This window comes from Netta rufina (genome assembly GCF_964035555.1).
Source record: "Netta rufina genome assembly, chromosome: W".
Taxonomy (NCBI): Eukaryota; Metazoa; Chordata; class Aves; order Anseriformes; family Anatidae; genus Netta; species Netta rufina.
The window spans coordinates 11704839-11723697 of NC_140139.1; the positions used below are offsets into that span (position 1 = coordinate 11704839).

The window sequence follows — 18859 nt, forward strand, 5'->3', positions numbered from 1 at the left end:
ATTTCAAGTATAGCTTTTCAAAGCGGTTTTAAAAATTTTGTGCACTCAACTTCTGAATACTTAACTATTTCTGACCTTTCCAACTGATTTTTTCTCCTCTCAAAGAGCTACAGAAAATAAAACATCACGAGAGACAACAAAAGCAGTGAGTTACCATATACTATCAAGTACAAAAAGTATTCTGTAAGCTGTCAAATAGAAGAGCAACACAGCAACTTTAATTTTCCTCCATTTAAAACAAACATGTTTTGAAGAAAATTAAAATAAATGTCCAAGCTCCTCAAAGTTTTAAAGACAGCATCTTACAACTGAGAAAGCAATTTCTTTTTATTTGTAAACCAGAGTTTGAAATACCTTAAAATATACTTTTAATTTCATTTTTCTAAGGAAACAGCATTTAAGAACTGAAAGAACAGCATGACATTAAATGTTAAGGACCATATTTTAAAAAAACTTCATTAAAAAAGTTTACTTAGGTTTGATGATGATTTAAGTTGTATTTTAAAGTCAACTACTTAAGCATATAAACAATACAAACTGAGGTGCAAAATCAAAAGTCCAGTCACAGATGAGACTGTAGAGTTGTGCTCAAGATAGAAGACGTCTACCCATGGTAGGCACAGCTGCATGCTCATACACTAATTCAGTCTGTCTTGGTCACAAACCCTGCAGATCCGAGAAACTCTGCTGATTAGGTCAGTTTGATCTACTTAATATAAACTCGCCCTTTCTAATAAGAAGGATATTAACCAAAGCCTTCAGTTAAGCAATAAAACCTTTCTAATTAGCAACAAAAAATAAAAATGACATGCTTGCTCTGTTTTAGGCACTTTCAAGATCATAGTTTATTTACTGTAGGTAAAAAGCTAGTATACAGATTAAAGGGATCTTTTAAATTTCAACTCTACAGTTATACACCATCTAGTATTCTTACTCTGAATATTAACCAATAAAGTTTCTAAACACCTGTAAGCCCCACTGTAAATCTGTGTTATAAAGAAAAAAAAAATATATAAATCAACACTTAATTTGTTCAGTGCATAATATTTACATTGTAAAGCCAATGGGAGATGTAACAAGCAATGGTAAAGAGGCAACACATTTTAAAAAGCCAAAGTTTTTTTTATATATATATTATTTTACAAGTGTGTTAATCAGCATAATTGTATATAAAAATTAAAATATAGTATAGTGTCCCATTACAGAAATCTTAATAATCTGAACTGCAGTCATTACTTGCTAACCATATACATGCAACACCTGCTAGGACTGACTGTTTTTAAGATGTAAAATAGATTATGACTTTTAAGAGACAAACATTAACTTGTGTACAAACAAAATTAAAAACCGCACTCAAGAACTGCACTGGTCACAAACCTTTTCCGTACAGGAGGGCAAGAAAAAAATGACAGAAAGCAGTCTCTTTCCATACACTAATTATCAAAGGCAATGCATAGACAGAAAATACCTGGATGGCAAACTCTGTAGATGCTGGAAACAAACAGCTTTTACATACATACTCTTTATAAGAGGCCTTTCTTTCCACCAAATGGCAATGACTGATAACAAGTAAGGGGCACCAGGTGTACAACTACATAGCTCTTGCAAAATACTAAGATGGGGCAGTTGTTAATGTACAACTTGAACTGTATTTACAATATAACGGAATGTATCCCATCCCAAAACTGGTTTATGAAACAATTGGACCTTTCAACACTAGCCTTGGTGACTCAGCTATCATTCTAATGAAAATATAAGTACACAAGAGACTTAAATGAAAAGTAAAATTTATGGGGTTTTACAGGAACTATTGACAAAGCTGTTAAATGGAATTTCTGCTTTTAAAGTAATTTTGTCAGATATAATTGAAACAACATTTGTGTATAAAATGCCCTGACAGACACTTCGACATGGAGCTTTGGTGATTTTTTAAAAAGACCCTTTTTGATCTGTTATGAATTGTACTGCAGAAGTATTGAGGCATGCACACATCTGTGTCAGCTGAGACTAGTGATCCAATTGCATGCACGTTTCCTCGAGGTGCTTTCCATGTTAAACCACTTCAATAACAATAAGATGAAAAACAGAGTAACAAATATTTCAGATAACTCAAATTTAAAAGGAAATGGAAAGCCAATATGGCAGTAAAACCTTTTTCTGTTGTTTTAAATAGTTGTTTTAAATGTCTCTTGTACCAACAGAATCCTGTATACAGATGCACAGAGAAAGAAGGAATACACCACTTATAATTCCATTAAACAAAAGCCAATTCATGTGAGAAGGTACAAATTACAGAAAACATGAATAGCCAATAGAAGAGAAACAATTGGTTTACATGAAAGAAAAGAGAACACTGCAGTCTGATTGCAGTTATTTTGTGAAAGCTGCTACAACAGCCCACAGAACCTCATTCGTGTTGGCTTTCATACATTCAACCTCAGGGTCTAAATCCAGAAGCTGCCGCATTCTCTTTGTCGCTAAATCATACTGCTCATCCAAAAGGGGGGCAAAAGCGTTCTCCAGAACATCTGAAGCATGGGCTAAATAAACGAGTGCCAACAAGCGCTTGTCCATGCGGTGGGGGTCATTCACCCATTTGTCAAGAACTGCTTCTTGAACCTTCTTGATGAGGCGCTGTTTGATATTGTTGTTGGTGAGAGGGTGCGTAGTCATGTCAAAAAGAAGGAAGTTCTGTTTCTCTGTTGTCAGTACACCTTTTTCCACTAGATTTTTAGCTAACCGTTCACGGACATTTCGTAACTGGTAGTGCAACTTTAATGGGTTCCATGTTTCACCTAAAAAAAAAAAGCAAACAAAAAAGCCAACAGTCAGGCAAAATCTAAGCTGTACTACTACAGCAATTTTTTCCTCTCCCGTGGCGCAGAATGAGCTGTCAAATTCATATAGCTGACTATTACAGTAAGTTAGCGCGCTCATGTCACCATTTCTCTGATCTCTGACCCATCTAGATACATGCGTAGAGACTGAGACCACGTGAGCATCTCTGAGGAGTTTCACTGTGCATTTAAAGTTGGGATGAAACACTAGCTAAGCCATGTCTTGAGCAAAGATATGACAAACAAGCACTTCTGTACTGAAGAAAAATTAGCCATGAAGACATTTTTTTTTTTTTAAACAGTAACCATAAAAATGAAAATTAAAAAAGTTTTAAAAAGCATCTCCTCCAGCCTTGTCTGCTCAGTCTTTGTCAATTCAGGGACTGGAAAAATCACAGAATCATCTAGGTTGGAAGAGACCTCCAAGATCACCTAGTCCAACCTCTGACCTAACACTAACCAGTCCTCCACCAAACCATATCAAAGTCTAAACGTCTTTTAAAGACCTCCAGGGATGGTGCCTCAACCACTTCCCTGGGCAGCCTATTCCAATGCCTAACAACCCTTTCAGTAAAGAAGTTCTTCCTAAGATCCGACCTAAACCTCCCCTGGAGCAACTTTAGCCCATTCCCCCTCATCCTTTCGCCAGGCACGTGGGAGAATAGACCAATCTCCACCTTGCTACAGCCTCCTTTAAGGTACCTGTAGAGTGCGATAAGGTTGCCCCTGAGCCTCCTCTTCTCCAGGCTGAACAATCCCAGCTCCCTCAGCCGCTCCTTGTAAGACTTATAAGCATCATTGCTATTCTTTCTGTCACAAAGGCAAGCTAATGCACACCTATCCCACATGCTCTCCTCATTTCTCTTATTGTGGTGGTTTTACCGTGCTGGGCAGCTAAACCCCACAACCGCTCTCTCACTCCCCCTCTTTTAGATGAGGAGAGGGAGAAGTAAAGCAAAGAACAACTCACGGGTTGAGATAAGGATAATTTAATTAAAGGGAAATAATAATAATAATTAAAGATTATTATGAACAATTTAACTAAAGGGAAATAAAAAGGGAAAGGGGAAAAGGGAGGGGGAAAGGGAAAAATAAAAAGAAGGGAGGAAAACAAACAAAATAAATGAAGGCTATGTGGAAGTGCAGAAGAAAGAAATTACTCTCTACTTCCCACAAATGAGCGATGATTGACCACGTCCTTGAAGCCGGGCCTCAACGCACGCAGCCGGTGTTCGGGAGGAGGACCGACGTTTTCCCAACAAGAGCCCACCCCTCCCCTCTTCTTCCTGTTTCCACCTTTTATTGCTGAGTGTGACATCACATGGTATGAAATATCCCTTTGATTGGTTTAGGTCAGCTGCCCTAGTGATGTTTCTCTCCTCACTTTTTGCCCACCCCCTAGGAGGGTTAGAGAGAGGCCCGGTCCTGTGCCAGCACTGCTCAGCAGTAGACACAACACTGGTGTGATACCACTGCTGTTCCAGCTACAAGTGCAGAGTACAGCACTGTATGGGCTGCTGCCGGGAAAGATAACATTCCAGCCAGACCCAGTACACTTATTTCTTCAGTTTTATGCTCTTCTTTCCACTTCTGCTCCCTCCAAGGTGAAACAGACATGCACCATGTGAGTGTGGGTGGATGGATGTACAGAAGAGCACTCGTGTTGAGAAGGGCTTTGATGTTTCTATGAAAACTATTTCTAATGCTTTGTTATGGCAGGACAAATGGGCACTTCAGAGCACATGTATGCACTTAAAGGAATTTTAAAAGCACAAAATAATACACCAGCAGCTACTGATAAAGCTGAAGTTGTTAAGCACTGAGAAATCCTTCTTTGATTAGAAGTTTACTTCAGCTAAAGTTTTTAGGTCCAGCTTAACTCAGTATTTACTTTAAGTATTAAAATCTCCTCCTGATATTAAACAGCCTATGCGCTTTAAGAGGCAAGGGAAGAAACAGCATTAAGTATTTCTTATGTAGAAGTGTTTTTTCCATAAACAATATGACAACTTCTATAGCAACTTGTATCTTAGAAAGCTTTTTTTTTTTTTTTTTTTTTTAAATCTTTGGTTATCTTTTAATAATACTACTTAAAACAAAAACAAAACAAAACAAACAAAAAAACCCCCACAGATTAATTTAAGGTTTCACTCATTGCAATGGAAGGTGGCAAACTGCATCTAAGTAACAGCCAGGTTAAGTACACAAATGAGGTAACACCAACTGCATAGTGAGAGGTAAAGAATCTACCTAGGCCTGAACTATGTAAGTCCCTATAGGTCCTACACCTCATTGAGGTGTGATTTCCCAGCTTGACCACAAATGAAACTATCATATGCCAGCCACCACCTCCCCCAGAAAAGGCAGTCTCCTTATAGTGTTTCACATAGTAGAGGTTATTTCCTAGATGCTTCTAAATTTGTCAGGTGAATGCATCTATATGATAATAAAAATCAGTACTGTGGTGACACCTTGTGACCAATCTCCACCATTACACAGATGTAACATTTATTTCATCTGCAGGAAGACCTGACATTTTGATCCAAACTTCTATATTCCCTATGCTTGTTTCCCTTAGAGGTGATCTTATAAACAAGAACAGCCTGGAAAATATAGCCTCAAATGTCCATACAAATATTTCTGTGATGGCTTTGAACTTGTGTGTACTGGACCTTTAAGCAGTATTCTTTGCGTCTCTGATAATTATGGCTGGAATAGCTATTTTCCAGGATCCACCCCTAAAGTAAAACTCTAAAAGAATTTACAGAAAGAAAAAAAAAATCTTCACAGGGCAGTTCTCTTAACCATGGGAAATGCAAAGAACCCTAATGCCATCAAAGAACTAGTAATTAAATACCCATGGGCAATTAAAAAGGATTGATCCCCACTAAACCATATCCCTAAGCCCTACATCTAAACGTCTTTTAAAGACTTCCAGGGATGGTGACTCCACCACTTCCCTGGGCAGCCTGTTCCAGTGTCTAACAACCCTTTCGGTAAAGAAGTTCTTCCTAACATCTAACCTAAAACTCCCCTGGCACAACTTTAGCCCATTCCCCCTCGTCCTGTCACCAGGCACGTGGGAAAACAGGCCAACCCCCACCTCACTACAGCCTCCTTTAAGGTATCTGTAGAGAGCGATAAGGTCGCCCCTGAGCCTCCTCTTCTCCAGGCTGAACAAGCCCAGCTCCCTCAGCCGCTCCTCGTAGGACTTGTTCTCCAGGCCCCTCACCAGCTTCGTCGCCCTTCTCTGGACCCGCTCAAGCACCTCGATGTCCTTCTTGTAGCGAGGGGCTCAATCACTCAATAGTGATTCTCTCCGCACTACTGCTCATGCACCTGAAGTACAGCTCTGATCTACTCCAGGGAAGCTGCATTTTGTGTTTTGTAAAAACAGCCAAACCTTGGTGATACATTTTGGCTACAGAAAAAATAATGCTTTTGGCCACTGATCTCTTCAGTTTAATTTATGTAGTTTAATTTATTTCAGTTTACTTTCCTTTACAGAAAAAGCTGCGCACAAAGTGCTCATCTTGAAGCCTTTGTTTTGAACAACTAGAAATACATATATATTCAACATATATTCTAATGTTATTACATTTCTCTAGTTCATGGAAAAACAGAACTCCTCTCTATTGTTTCTTTATGATTGATGGCTGAATTTTCACCCTCAATTTTTACATAGGAACAGTGAGCTCTTTATCTTCTTTCCTCATCAAAAAGCTCTAAATACTGAATCCATGTGATTATACTCTAAACTTTACTACCCCTCATTTCCAGTTACAGAGGAAGGCAGTTATACGCCTCAAGGGCACAGTCCTGATTCACTTCAGATTCAGCAGAAGACATCTCTTCCATAGAGTTGATATGTTCTGACACTTCAATCTAGATCCTTTCAGTACCAACTTAAGTCAAAAGAAACAGTTACTTATGTTTGATTAAAGACTACAATCAGCAAGAGACTGTTCTAAAGGACAGAATAATTACAATTTTGCATAATTTCTTCTCCCAAGTCTTGCAGTGTAATCTCTAGCGATGCCATATTGAGTGGTATCACTAGAGATTACAAAAAAAGCAAATATGTTATGTCCAAGGCTTACCACTAAGCAGTTCAATCCAATTTTGTACTGTTTCAGGAGGTTGGGTCTCCTTTATGTGTTTCAGAGCTTCATCAAGCAGAACATCCCCTGTAGAAGTATCTGACTTGCAAATCACCTATGACAGAACGAAACACAGCATTTTCACTTAGTTCATATGCCATAAACATCCAACAATAAAAAAACAGGAAAATTAACTAAACTTATAGCATTCATAAATGCTTAACTCTTTGTTTATATATACATATTTTTAAGGAAGATAATCCACTGACCTGACTAGGTCCTTCATTTCTTCCTCAAAACAAAGTACACTACAGCGTTAAACTGATCTCTGATGGCACTCTATTTTACTGCTTCAAATCAATTTATTAAAAATACTGCAGTTAAACAATTAGGCCACATGAAACTGAGAAATCAGTTAGGAACTGGAAAAAAACAGGAAAACTGGTCAATACACCATCTGTAAGTTTTTCAGCTCTGAAAAACATGCTGACCAGCAATATTACGTTCCATTCACTAACAGTTCATATATATTAAGCAAAATCTGTACGTACAATAAATGACATTATATATTACAGGGGTTTATGTTTCCATTTAATAAATTCTAAAATGATTTATTTGACTTATTTCCCCAAGAGAGCACAGGAGAAAGAAAATCATTCACAGGAATGTAATAAAACTTAAGAACTTGAGTAACTGCTTGTTTACCAGTACAAGCAGTTATATAAACCATGTACAAATACCTTTTTTTTTTTTTTTTTTTTTTCCTCTTGGTTAGAAAGAGGACACAGAATCACAGAATCGTCTAGGTTGGAAGAGACCTCCAAGATCACCTAGTCCAACCTCTGACCTAATACTAACCAGTCCTCCACTAAACGATATCCAACCTAAACCTCCCCTGGAGCAATTTTAGCCCGTCCCCCCTCATCCTTTCACCAGGCAAATGGGAGAATAGACCAATCCCCACCTCGCTACAGCCTCCTTTCAGGTACCTGTAGAGAGCAATAAGGTCACCCCTGAGCCTCCTTTTCTCCAGGCTGAACAAGCCCAGCTCCCTTAGCCGCTCCTCATAAGACTTGTTCTCCAGACCCCTCACCAGCTTCATCGCCCTTCTCTGGACTCGCTTGAGCACCTCGATGTCCTCTTTGTAGCAAGGGGCCCAAAACTGAACACAGTACTCGAGGTGCGGCCTCACCAGAGCCGAGTACAGGGGGACAATCACTTCCCTAGACCTGCTGGCCACACTGCTTCTTATCCAAGCCAGGAGGCTGCTGGCCTTCTTGGCCACCTGAGCACACTGCTGGCTCATATTCAGCCGACTATCAACCAATACTCCCAGGTCCTTCTCCGCCAGGCAGCTTTCCAGCCACTCATCTCCCAGCCTGTAGCACTGCTTGGGGTTATTGCACCCCAGGTGCAGGACCTGGCACTTGGCCTTGGTGAACTTCATACAGTTGGCCTCAGCCCATCGGTCCAGCCTATCCAGATCCTCCTGCAGAGCCTTCCTACCCTCAAGTACATCGACACACACACCTAACTTGGTGTCATCTGCGAACTTACTGAGGGTGCACTTGATCCCCTCATCCAGATCATCGATAAAGATATTAAAGAGGACTGGCCCCAGTACTGAGCCCTGGGGGACGCCACTAGTGACCGGCCTCCAACTGGATTTGACTCCATTCACCACGACTCTTTGGCCCGGCTACCCAGCCAGTTTCTATCCCAACGAAGCATACACCAGTCAAAGCCATGAGCAGCCAGTTTCTTGAGGAGAATGCTGTGGGAAACGGTGTCAAAAGCCTTGCTGAAGTCAAGGTAGACCACATCCACAGCCTTTTCCTCTTCCACTAATTATTCGGCGGTCTATAACAGACCCCCACCAGGATGCTTGGCTTGTTGACAACAGCACCAAGCTAAAAACTTATGGATTTAATTAGCCCAAGTCAATATAGTTTAATTGTAAAAAGGACACAGCCCCAAAAAGAAAACACTGTTTCTTTAGGAAAAGTATAATTACTACAGCACCAAAGCTGCTTATGAAAATAATGATTAAAACTGGCAATTCAAGTTGTTTGATAAGTTATCTTTTTACCTGATGCCTATAAAGTGCTAACAGGAAACAAAGAAAAAAACTTAACCACATCAAAACAACTCCAGAAATAGAGAAGCAGTAGGTAGAAAGTCTTATTTTTTAGTAAAGCTTCCCAGTAATCAGAAAGATGCTTGTTACCAGTCAGTAAAAGCTTTAAGTTTTCCATTGAAATACATCCCAAGTTTAATTCTGTAGTTCTAATAATTCTTGCTACAAATAGAAGAACGTATTCTCATAGGGTCTGTAGATAACACTGAACAGAAATGAGTTGCAGTGGTAGGACAGCTTTGTAATGGCAAGGTGAACCTTAACTGGCGATGCGTCCAAGTATGAGATGAAATCAGAAAAAAATGCAAAGTATTACAGTCAGAGTGAAAAACAAGGAACAAATATGAAAGATATAATAAATGACTGCATAATCAGAATGGCAGAAAAAACATTAATAGTAATTCTAGCAGTAAAATAAAAACCAAACGAATTAACAAAAGGCAAGTCTTTTGACAAAGGGAAAATTTCATTCTAAGCTATATTAACAGGAAAGTTGTAGGAAAGATCTTAGTGAATACCTAGCAGGTTATAGCTAGAATATTATGTCCATTTTAGATAGTGTATATAAAGCATATGGGGTCCCGATGGGATGCATCCACGTGTGCTAAGGGAGTTGGTAGAGGTGATTGCTGAACCGCTCTCTATCATCTTTGAAAGGTCCTGGAGAACAGGAGAGGTGCCTGAAGATTGGAGGATAGCCAGTGTCACTCCAGTCTTCAAGAAGGGCAAGAAGGAAGATCCGGGAAACTACAGGCCAGTCAGTCTCACCTCTGTCCCTGGAAAGGTGTTGGAACAGCTTGTTCTGGATGCCATCTCCAAGCAATTGGAAGAGAAGAAGGTTACGAGTAGTCAGCATGGATTCACCAAGGGGAAGTCGTGCTTGACCAACCTCGTTGCCTTCTATGATGGCACCACCAGGTGGGTAGGTGAGGGGAGAGCCGTGGATGTCATCTACCTTGACTTTAACAAGGCATTTCATACTGTCTCCCATGACATCCTGCTAGCAAAGCTGAGAAAGTGTGGGATAGAGGAGTGGACAGTAAGGTGGGTTGAGAACTAGCTGACTGGCCGAGCTCAGAGGGTGGTGATTGGAGGAGCAGAGTCTGGCTGGAGGCCTGTGACTAGCGGTGTTCCCCAGGGGTCGGTGCTGGGTCCGGTCTTGTTAAACATCTTCATTGACGACCTTGATGAGGAAATAGTGTCTGCCCTCAGCAGACACAAAGCTGGGAGGAGTGGCTGACATGCCAGAAGGCTGTGGTGCCATTCAGCGAGACCTGAACAGGCTGGAGAGATGGGCAGGAAGAAACCAAATGAGGTTTAACAAGAGCAAGTGTAGAGTCCTGCACCTGGGAAGGAACAACCCGAAGTATCAGTACAGGCTGGGGGATGACCTGCTGGAGAGGAGCTCTGAGGGTCCTGGTGGACAACAGGTTGACCATGAGCCAGCACTGTGCCCTCATGGCCAAGAGGGCTAATGGGATCCTGGCGTGCATTAAAAGGAGTGTGGCCAGCAGGTCAAGGGAGGTGATCCTCCCCCTCTACTCTGCCCTGGGCAGGCCTCACCTGGAGTACTGTGTCCACTTCTGGGCTCCCCAGTACAAAAAAAGACAAGGATCTCCTGGAAAGAGTCCAGCGGAGGGCCACAAAGATGATATGGTGCCTGGAGCATCTTCCCTATGAGGAAAGGCTGAGAGACCTGGGTCTGTTCAGCCTGGAGAAAAGAAGACTGGATCTCATTAATGTGTATAAATACCTGAGGTGTGGGAGACAGAGGGATTTGGCCAACCTCTTCTCAGTGGTCTGTGGGGACAGGACAAGGAGTAATGGCCACAAGATAGAGCACAGGAAGTTCCGCACCAACATGCGAAAGAACTTCTTCACGGTGAGAGTGACAGAGCACTGGAACAGGCTGCCCAGGGAGGTTGTGGAGTCTCCTTCTCTGGAGATATTTAAGGCCCGTCTGGACACCTACCTGGGCATCCTACTCTAAGGAACCTGCTTTGGCAGGGGATTGGACCCGATGATCTTTCGAGGTCCCTTCCAACCCCTTCAGTTCTGTGATTCTGTGCTCCTGTGATTTTAGATAGTGTATATAAAGCACTAAAATTTAAAACTTTATTAAATCAGCAAGAATGAAACAGTCAGCAATGACAGGTTAAAAAGAACTAGGTTTGATCAGATATAAAAATAAAGCATGTAAAATATTTTTGCAAAGTTGATAGCAATCAGGAGTTTAGAATTTTAGTCCAGACAATCCCTACTTGAAACTAAACACACAGAACGACACATTAACTTTATGATTTACAAGCTTGTAGTGTAACTTCACTCAAAAACTTCATTAACCACATTATAAGGATATATAATATTTTCCAGTTTTATACCAATTTTTCTGAACTTTTGGAAGTTTCTATTCTTTAATTATACATTAGTATATTTCAAGTTGGGTTTTTGGTTGCTAAATTTGGCTCTATTAATACCCACCTTTCATGTATTCCTTTAATAAATAGCCAAAAAACGCCCAACAATTTTATCTTTACTTCTTCTAAAAACTGACATTCCAGCAAAATTTTAGTTTCTTTGAAGTGTCCCATATGATTAATTTCACAGTAACCTTAGTTATAGTGGATAGTTCCAGCCTCCTGAAGCTGGTAACCTATTACTACTCACCATCTCACTAACAGATAAGATGCAAAGTCAAGTTATTGGCTTGTTTTGTTAAAAACAACCACCACCACACTGTCCTGGTTTCAGTTAGCACAGAATTAATTTTCTTCCTAGTAGCTGGTGGAATGCTGTGTTTTGGCTTAGAATGAGAAGAGTGCTGATAACACCCCGATGCTTTAATTGTTGCAGAGCAGTGCTTATACTAAGCCAAGGACATCTCAGCCTTTGCTCTGTCCTGCCAACGGGCAGGCTGGGGGGTGCAGTAAGAGCTGGGAGGGGACAGACCCAGGACAGGTGACCCAAACTAGCCAAAGGGGTATTCCATACCATCTGACGTCATGCTAAACAATATATAGGGGTGGCTAGCCGGGGGGAGGGGGCCGGACTGCTCGGGGTTAGGCTGGGCATCGGTCAGCGGGTGGTGAGCAATTGCATTGTGCATCACTTGTTTGTACATACTATTATTACTTTCGTATTATCCCCATTGTATCATCATTATTATTATTGTTATTATTATTTTTGTTATTTTTTTTTCCTGTCTTATTAAACTGTCTTTATCTCAACTCACGGGCTTCACTTTCCATTTCTCTCCCCCGTCCCAGAGAGGGAGGGGGGAGGGTGAGCGAACGGCTGCGTGGTGTTTAGCTGCCGGTCGGGTTAAACCACGACAGTCTTTTTGGCGCCCAACGTGGGGCCCGAAAGGTTGAGATAACGGCAGATCTGATCAGAGTGTGTTAAACTAAAATTGGTGTAAGGATTAGACCTGCTTAATAGTCACTTGTCATGATGCTGATTGCTTTAATCACAACTCTGCTGCGCCTGTTTTCCAAATTGAGTATTATAGTACATTATTTTCCGTATTTGCTCTCTGTAGTGTTGTTTCTCCTCTCCGGGCCCTGGTTTCAGACCATTATGGTACTAAGTGTTATAGCAATGGCTTATGAGACGATAAGATATCTGGTCATGACTCTAACTTGGTATTTATACTCAGTAACATCGTGGACTCTGTACTTTGGAAACAGCATCTTGGGAACTATTAGCAATTATACCTATTGTTTTTCTCCATTAGAGAGTCAATCTGTGGAGGGGAAAGGGGAGGATATTTTTCCTTACTTGCTTACTCTCCCTTTCTCCTTCACCACCCCTGTATCCTCCTGGGTCACTCTGCCTTCCTCCTTCACCACCCTCTTATCCCCTGAGCTTGTCACAATAGCTCTCCAAGATATTGAATATTTCTGGAATACTCAGAATACCATAGTCTTGTTGTTCTGCCTCATGAATGCACTTCAGATTCTGCTTAAAGTTAAACAACTACTTATGAAGCTCATCCGGAGATCTGCCCGGAGGCAGTATAGTTGTGGGTGGCAGGGAGTATGGGTGGATATGGGCAGGCATCTAGAGCAGTTGGCACCCCCAGTGTGTTGGAAATTCACCCCTGAACAATGGCAAAATCCTCAAAAACTGGCAGAATGCTTGAAAAAAAGGTGTAATGATTCTGGCAGTTCCAAAGTAACACAAATCATTGTAACGTGCTGGGGCCTGGCTCATGCCTATCGAGCTGCCATTGATACTGCTGTCAACTTAGTGACAGACCCTGCGGCCACTCCAAACCCTGTGACAGATCCAATGGCCACTGTGACCCCTACGGTGGACTCTGCAGCCGCTCCAGTCCCAGCTCCTGCAGCCGCTCCAGTCCCAGCTCCTGCAGCCGCTCCAGTCCCAGCTCCTGCAGCCGCTCCAGTCCCAGCTCCTGCAGCCGCTCCAGTCCCAGCTCCTGCAGCTGCTCCAGTCCCAGCTCCTGCAGTCGCTCCAGTTCCAGCTCCGGCCGCTACTCCAGTCCCAGTTCCTGCAACTGCTCCAGCTCCAGCTCCTGAAGCCGCTCCAGCTCCAGCTCCTGCAGCTGCTCTAGTCCCAGTTCCTGCAGTCGCTCCAGTTCCAGCTCCGGCCGCTACTCCAGTCCCAGTTCCTGCAACTGCTCCAGTCCCAGCTTCTGAAGCCGCTCCAGCTCCAGCTCCTGAAGCCGCTCCAGCTCCAGCTCCTACTGCTGCTCCAGTCCCAGCTCCTGCAACTGCTCCAGCTCCAGCTCCAGCTCCTGTAGCCGCTACAGCTCCGGTTCCTGCAACTGCTCCAGCTCCTGTAGCCGCTCCAGCTCCTGTGGCCGTGTCAGAGAAACGAGCTGTAGCAGTGCAAGTTGACCCTGCAGAGGGCATTCCAACCCCAGTGGCAGACCCTGTAACAAAGTCAGAGAAACGAGCAGTAGCAGTGCAAGCTGCCCCTGTAGAGAAGGTGAAAATATGGTACAGAAATTCAAGTCGTTTAGAACGCAGAGAGTCTTCTGCCAATCCAGGTAAGGCTTCTGCCAAAACTAAGTATAGAGATGACGAAGATGATGACGACGCTGGGCCGTCAAGGATTCAGGAGGAGGAAGATGAGGATGCCGAAAGAGCAACAGTAACTACCCGAAGCCTAAACGAGCGCGAGCTACGAGATGTGCGAAAAGATTTTGGTCGCTGTATAGGTGAGCAGCTTGTCACCTGGCTGCTCCGGTGCTGGGACTCTGGAGCCAATTGTGTGGAATTAGACGGCAGGGAAGCCAAGCGGCTGGGATCCCTTGCTCGAGACGCCGGCATTGACAAAGCAATTGCAGATGGAGCACGACCCACCAGCCTCTGGAGGCGTCTCCTCTCAGCTGTGAGGGAAAGGTATCCCTTCAAGGAAGATATTTTATGTCTACCAGGCAAGTGGACCACTATGGAGAAGGGAATCCAGTACCTGAGGGAATTAGCCGTACGGGAAGTGATTTATGAGGATCCAGACCTCAATCAAACATCCACAGATCCAGATGAAGTCAAGTGTACACGACCCATGTGGCGGAAGTTTGTACGGAGTGCACCATCATCATATGCCAGCTCATTGGCAATAATGGCCTGGAAAGAGGATGAGGAACCCACAGTGGGTGAAGCGGCTAAACAACTCCGGCAGTACGAAGAAAGTCTCTCCTCTTCCTTACAGGCCTGCGTCTCAGCTGTGGAGAAACTTTCTGAAAAGGTTCACCAACTTGAAGAGAATCTATTGTCCTCCCCACCTGAACCAACCAGTGCCCACCGACCAAAGGAGAACACTTGGGAGAAACTTTCTGAAAAGGTTCACCAACTTGAAGAGAGATTATTCTCCTTCGCACCTGTACAAAGCAGTGTCTCAGCTGTCAGGGGTAGGCGTTCACCCACACAAGGAAGACGATATGGTGGGTACTCACCCCGTGCCACCCTGTGGTTTTACTTACGAGACCATGGAGAGGACATGAGAAAGTGGGATGGAAAATCTACCGCGACCCTAGAGGCACGGGTACGTGAGTTGCAAAAGAAAACAATCAGGAAAAAGGGATTCTCCGAAAAGTTTGCTGCTCCAACTTCCAGCAGACAGTCCTTCAAACACAGAAACGAGGAAGATTCTGACCAGGATTAGGGGGGCCCTGCCTCCAGCCAGGGGGAGGAAAGGGACAATCGAGTTTATTGGACTGTGTGGATTCGATGGCCTGGCACATCACGCGCACAGAAGTATAAGGCTTTAGTAGACACCGGTGCACAATGTACTATAATGCCATCGAGCTATAAAGGACCAGAGCCCATCTATATTTGTGGAGTGACAGGGGGATCTCAGCAGTTGACTGTATTGGAGGCTGAAGTGAGTCTGACTGGGAATGAGTGGGAAAAGCACCGCATTGTGACTGGTCCGGATGCTCCATGTATCCTTGGCATAGACTATCTTAGAAGAGGATACTGCAAGGACCCAAAAGGGTTCCGGTGGGCTTTTGGTATTGCTGCCTTAGAGACAGAGGGCATTAAACAATTATCTACCTTGCCTGGTCTCTCAGAGGACCCCTCTGTTGTGGGGTTGCTGAGGGTCGAAGAACAGCAAGTGCCAATTGCTACCACAACTGTGCACCGGCGGCAATATCGCACCAACCGAGACTCCCTGATTCCCATCCATAAGCTAATTCGTCAATTGGAGAGCCAAGGAGTGATCAGCAAGACTCATTCACCTTTCAATAGTCCCATATGGCCAGTGCGAAAGTCTAATGGCGAGTGGAGACTAACAGTGGACTATCGCGGCCTGAACGAAGTCACGCCACCACTGAGTGCTGCAGTGCCGGACATGCTGGAACTTCAGTATGAACTTGAATCGAAGGCAGCCAAGTGGTACGCCACAATTGATATCGCTAATGCATTTTTCTCCATCCCTCTAGCAGCAGAGTGCAGGCCACAATTTGCCTTCACTTGGAGGGGAGTCCAATATACTTGGAATAGGCTGCCCCAGGGGTGGAAACACAGCCCTACCATTTGCCATGGGCTGATCCAGTCTGCACTAGAGCAGGGGGAAGCTCCTGAACACCTGCAGTACATCGATGACATTATTGTGTGGGGTGACACAGCAGAGGAAGTTTTCGAGAAAGGGAAGAAAATAGTCCAAATCCTTCTGAAAGCCGGTTTTGCCATAAAACAAAATAAAGTCAAAGGACCTGCACGGGAGATCCAGTTTTTAGGAATAAAATGGCAAGATGGACGTCGTCAAATCCCAATGGATGTGATCAACAAAATAACAGCTATGTCTCCACCAACTAACAAAAAAGAAACACAGACTTTCCTAGGTGTTGTGGGGTTTTGGAGAATGCACATCCCAAATTACAGTCTGATTGTAAACCCACTCTACCAAGTAACTCGCAAGAAGAATGAGTTTGAATGGGGCCCTGAACAATGACAAGCCTTTGAACAAATCAAGCAGGAAATAGTCCATGCAGTAGCCCTTGGGCCAGTTCGAACAGGACCAGATGTAAAGAATGTGCTCTACACTGCAGCCGGGGAGAACGGCCCCACCTGGAGCCTCTGGCAGAAAGAACCTGGGGAAACTCGAGGTCGGCCTCTGGGGTTTTGGAGTCGGGGATACAGAGGATCTGAGGCCCGCTATACTCCAACTGAAAAGGAGATATTGGCAGCATATGAAGGAGTTCGATCTGCTTCGGAGGTGGTCGGTACTGAAGCGCAGCTCCTCCTAGCACCCCGATTACCGGTACTAGGCTGGATGCAGCCAGGATAACATACAGTATAATATACTATTTAACATGGTGCAATTCAGTTCATGGGCTATTCTCACCCAGTATTAAATCTCCTTGAGGTACACACCGGACCTCTCCGTTCTTTTGCATCACCCACCAAGTATATCCAGGTCCCTGAGCGAAAACAATTCCACGAATAGGTTTGCCTTTTCCTGAGGCAGGAGTAGCCCAGACTGTTTTACCCAGCATATTTTTTACATGCACTACAGGAACTTTATCCCCATCTACAGTACGTAACAGGTTTGATTGGGCAGGTCCAGCTCGGTTGGTAGATCCCCTAGTATTGACTAACCAGGTGGCCTTTGCCAAATGCGTATCCCAGTTTTTGAACGTCCCAGCGCCCATTGCTTTCAAGGTAGTCTTTAACAGGCCATTGTATCGTTCAACTTTCCCGGAGGCTGGTGCATGATAGGGGATGTGATACACCCATTCAATACCATGTTCTTTGGCCCAAGTGTCTATAAGGTTGTTTCGGAAGTGAGTCCCATTGTCTGATTCTATTCTTTCTGGGGTGCCATGTCGCCATAGGACTTGCTTTTCAAGGCCCAGGATGGTGTTCCGGGCGGTAGCATGAGGCACAGGATATGTTTCCAGCCATCCGGTGGTTGCTTCCACCATTGTAAGTACGTGGCGCTTGCCATTGCGAGTTTGAGGGAGTGTGATGTAATCAATCTGCCAGGCCTCTCCATATTTATATTTCAGCCATCGTCCTCCATACCAAAGAGGCTTTGACCGTTTGGCTTGCTTGATTGCAGCACATGTTTCACAGTCATGAATAACCTGTGCTATAGCGTCCATGGTCAAGTCCACCCCTCGATCACGAGCCCATCTGTATGTTGCATCTCTACCTTGATGGCCTGAGGTGTCATGGGCCCATCGGGCTATAAATAATTCACCTTTATGCTGCCAATCCAGGTCCACCTGAGCTACTTCAATCTTAGCAGCCTGATCCACCTGCTGGTTGTTTTGATGTTCTTCAGTAGCCCGATTCTTGGGCACATGAGCATCTACGTGGCGTACTTTCACAGCCAGGTTCTCTACCCGAGCAGCAATATCTTGCCACAATGCAGCAGCCCAGATAGGTTTGCCCCTACGCTGCCAGTTGTTTTGCTTCCATTGCTGTAACCATCCCCACAGGGCATTTGCTACCATCCATGAATCGGTGTAGAGATAGAGAACTGGCCATTTTTCTCGTTCAGCAATGTCTAAAGCCAGCTGAATGGCTTTCACTTCTGCAAACTGACTCGATTCACCTTCTCCCTCAGCAGCTTCTGCAACTCGTCGCGTAGGACTCCATACAGCAGCCTTCCATCTCCGATGCTTCCCCACAATACGACAGGACCCATCAGTGAACAGGGCATATTTCTTTTCATTCTCTGGCAACTGGTTGTACAGTGGGGCTTCTTCAGCACGACCCACCTCCTCCTCTGATGATATCCCAAAGTATTTGCCTTCTGGCCAGTCCATGATCACTTCCAATATTCCTGGGCGACTGGGGTTTCCTATTCGAGCCCGCTGAGTAATCAGTGCAACCCACTTGCTCCATGTAGCATCAGTTGCATGATGCGTAGAGGGGACCCTTCCCTTGAACATCCAGCCTAGTACCGGTAATCGGTAAGAAAAGAAAGTTCTGGACAAGCTGCAGGAGGCTGATGGGCAGAAAGCTGATCAAGAGGCTTCCCCCATCGTGCTAGGAGGAGCTGCGCTTCAGTACCGACCACCTCCGAAGCAGATCGAACTCCTTCATATGCTGCCAATATCTCCTTTTCAGTTGGAGTATAGCGGGCCTCAGATCCTCTGTATCCCCGACTCCAAAACCCCAGAGGCCGACCTCGAGTTTCCCCAGGTTCTTTCTGCCAGAGGCTCCAGGTGGGGCCGTTCTCCCCGGCTGCAGTGTAGAGCACATTCTTTACATCTGGTCCTGTTCGAACTGGCCCAAGGGCTACTGCATGGACTATTTCCTGCTTGATTTGTTCAAAGGCTTGTCGTTGTTCAGGGCCCCATTCAA

At 44.1% G+C, this 18859-nt stretch overlaps 1 protein-coding gene across 2 annotated transcripts in view; it reads right to left on the reverse strand.

The window, feature by feature from the left end:
• Nucleotides 1–654: 654 nt before the first annotated feature.
• Nucleotides 655–18859, reverse strand: part of LOC311220821 (Golgi phosphoprotein 3-like) — a 69763-nt gene continuing 51558 nt past the window's right edge. For both annotated transcript variants that reach the window (XM_084304437.1, XM_084304436.1), the window contains 2 exons: nt 6938–7052; nt 655–2795 (listed from right to left, as the gene is read on the reverse strand). In XM_084304437.1, coding sequence (XP_084160563.1) covers nt 2371–2795; nt 6938–7052 — 540 coding nt within the window. In that variant the 3' untranslated portion in view covers nt 655–2370. The remainder of the gene's footprint in view (nt 2796–6937; nt 7053–18859) is intronic.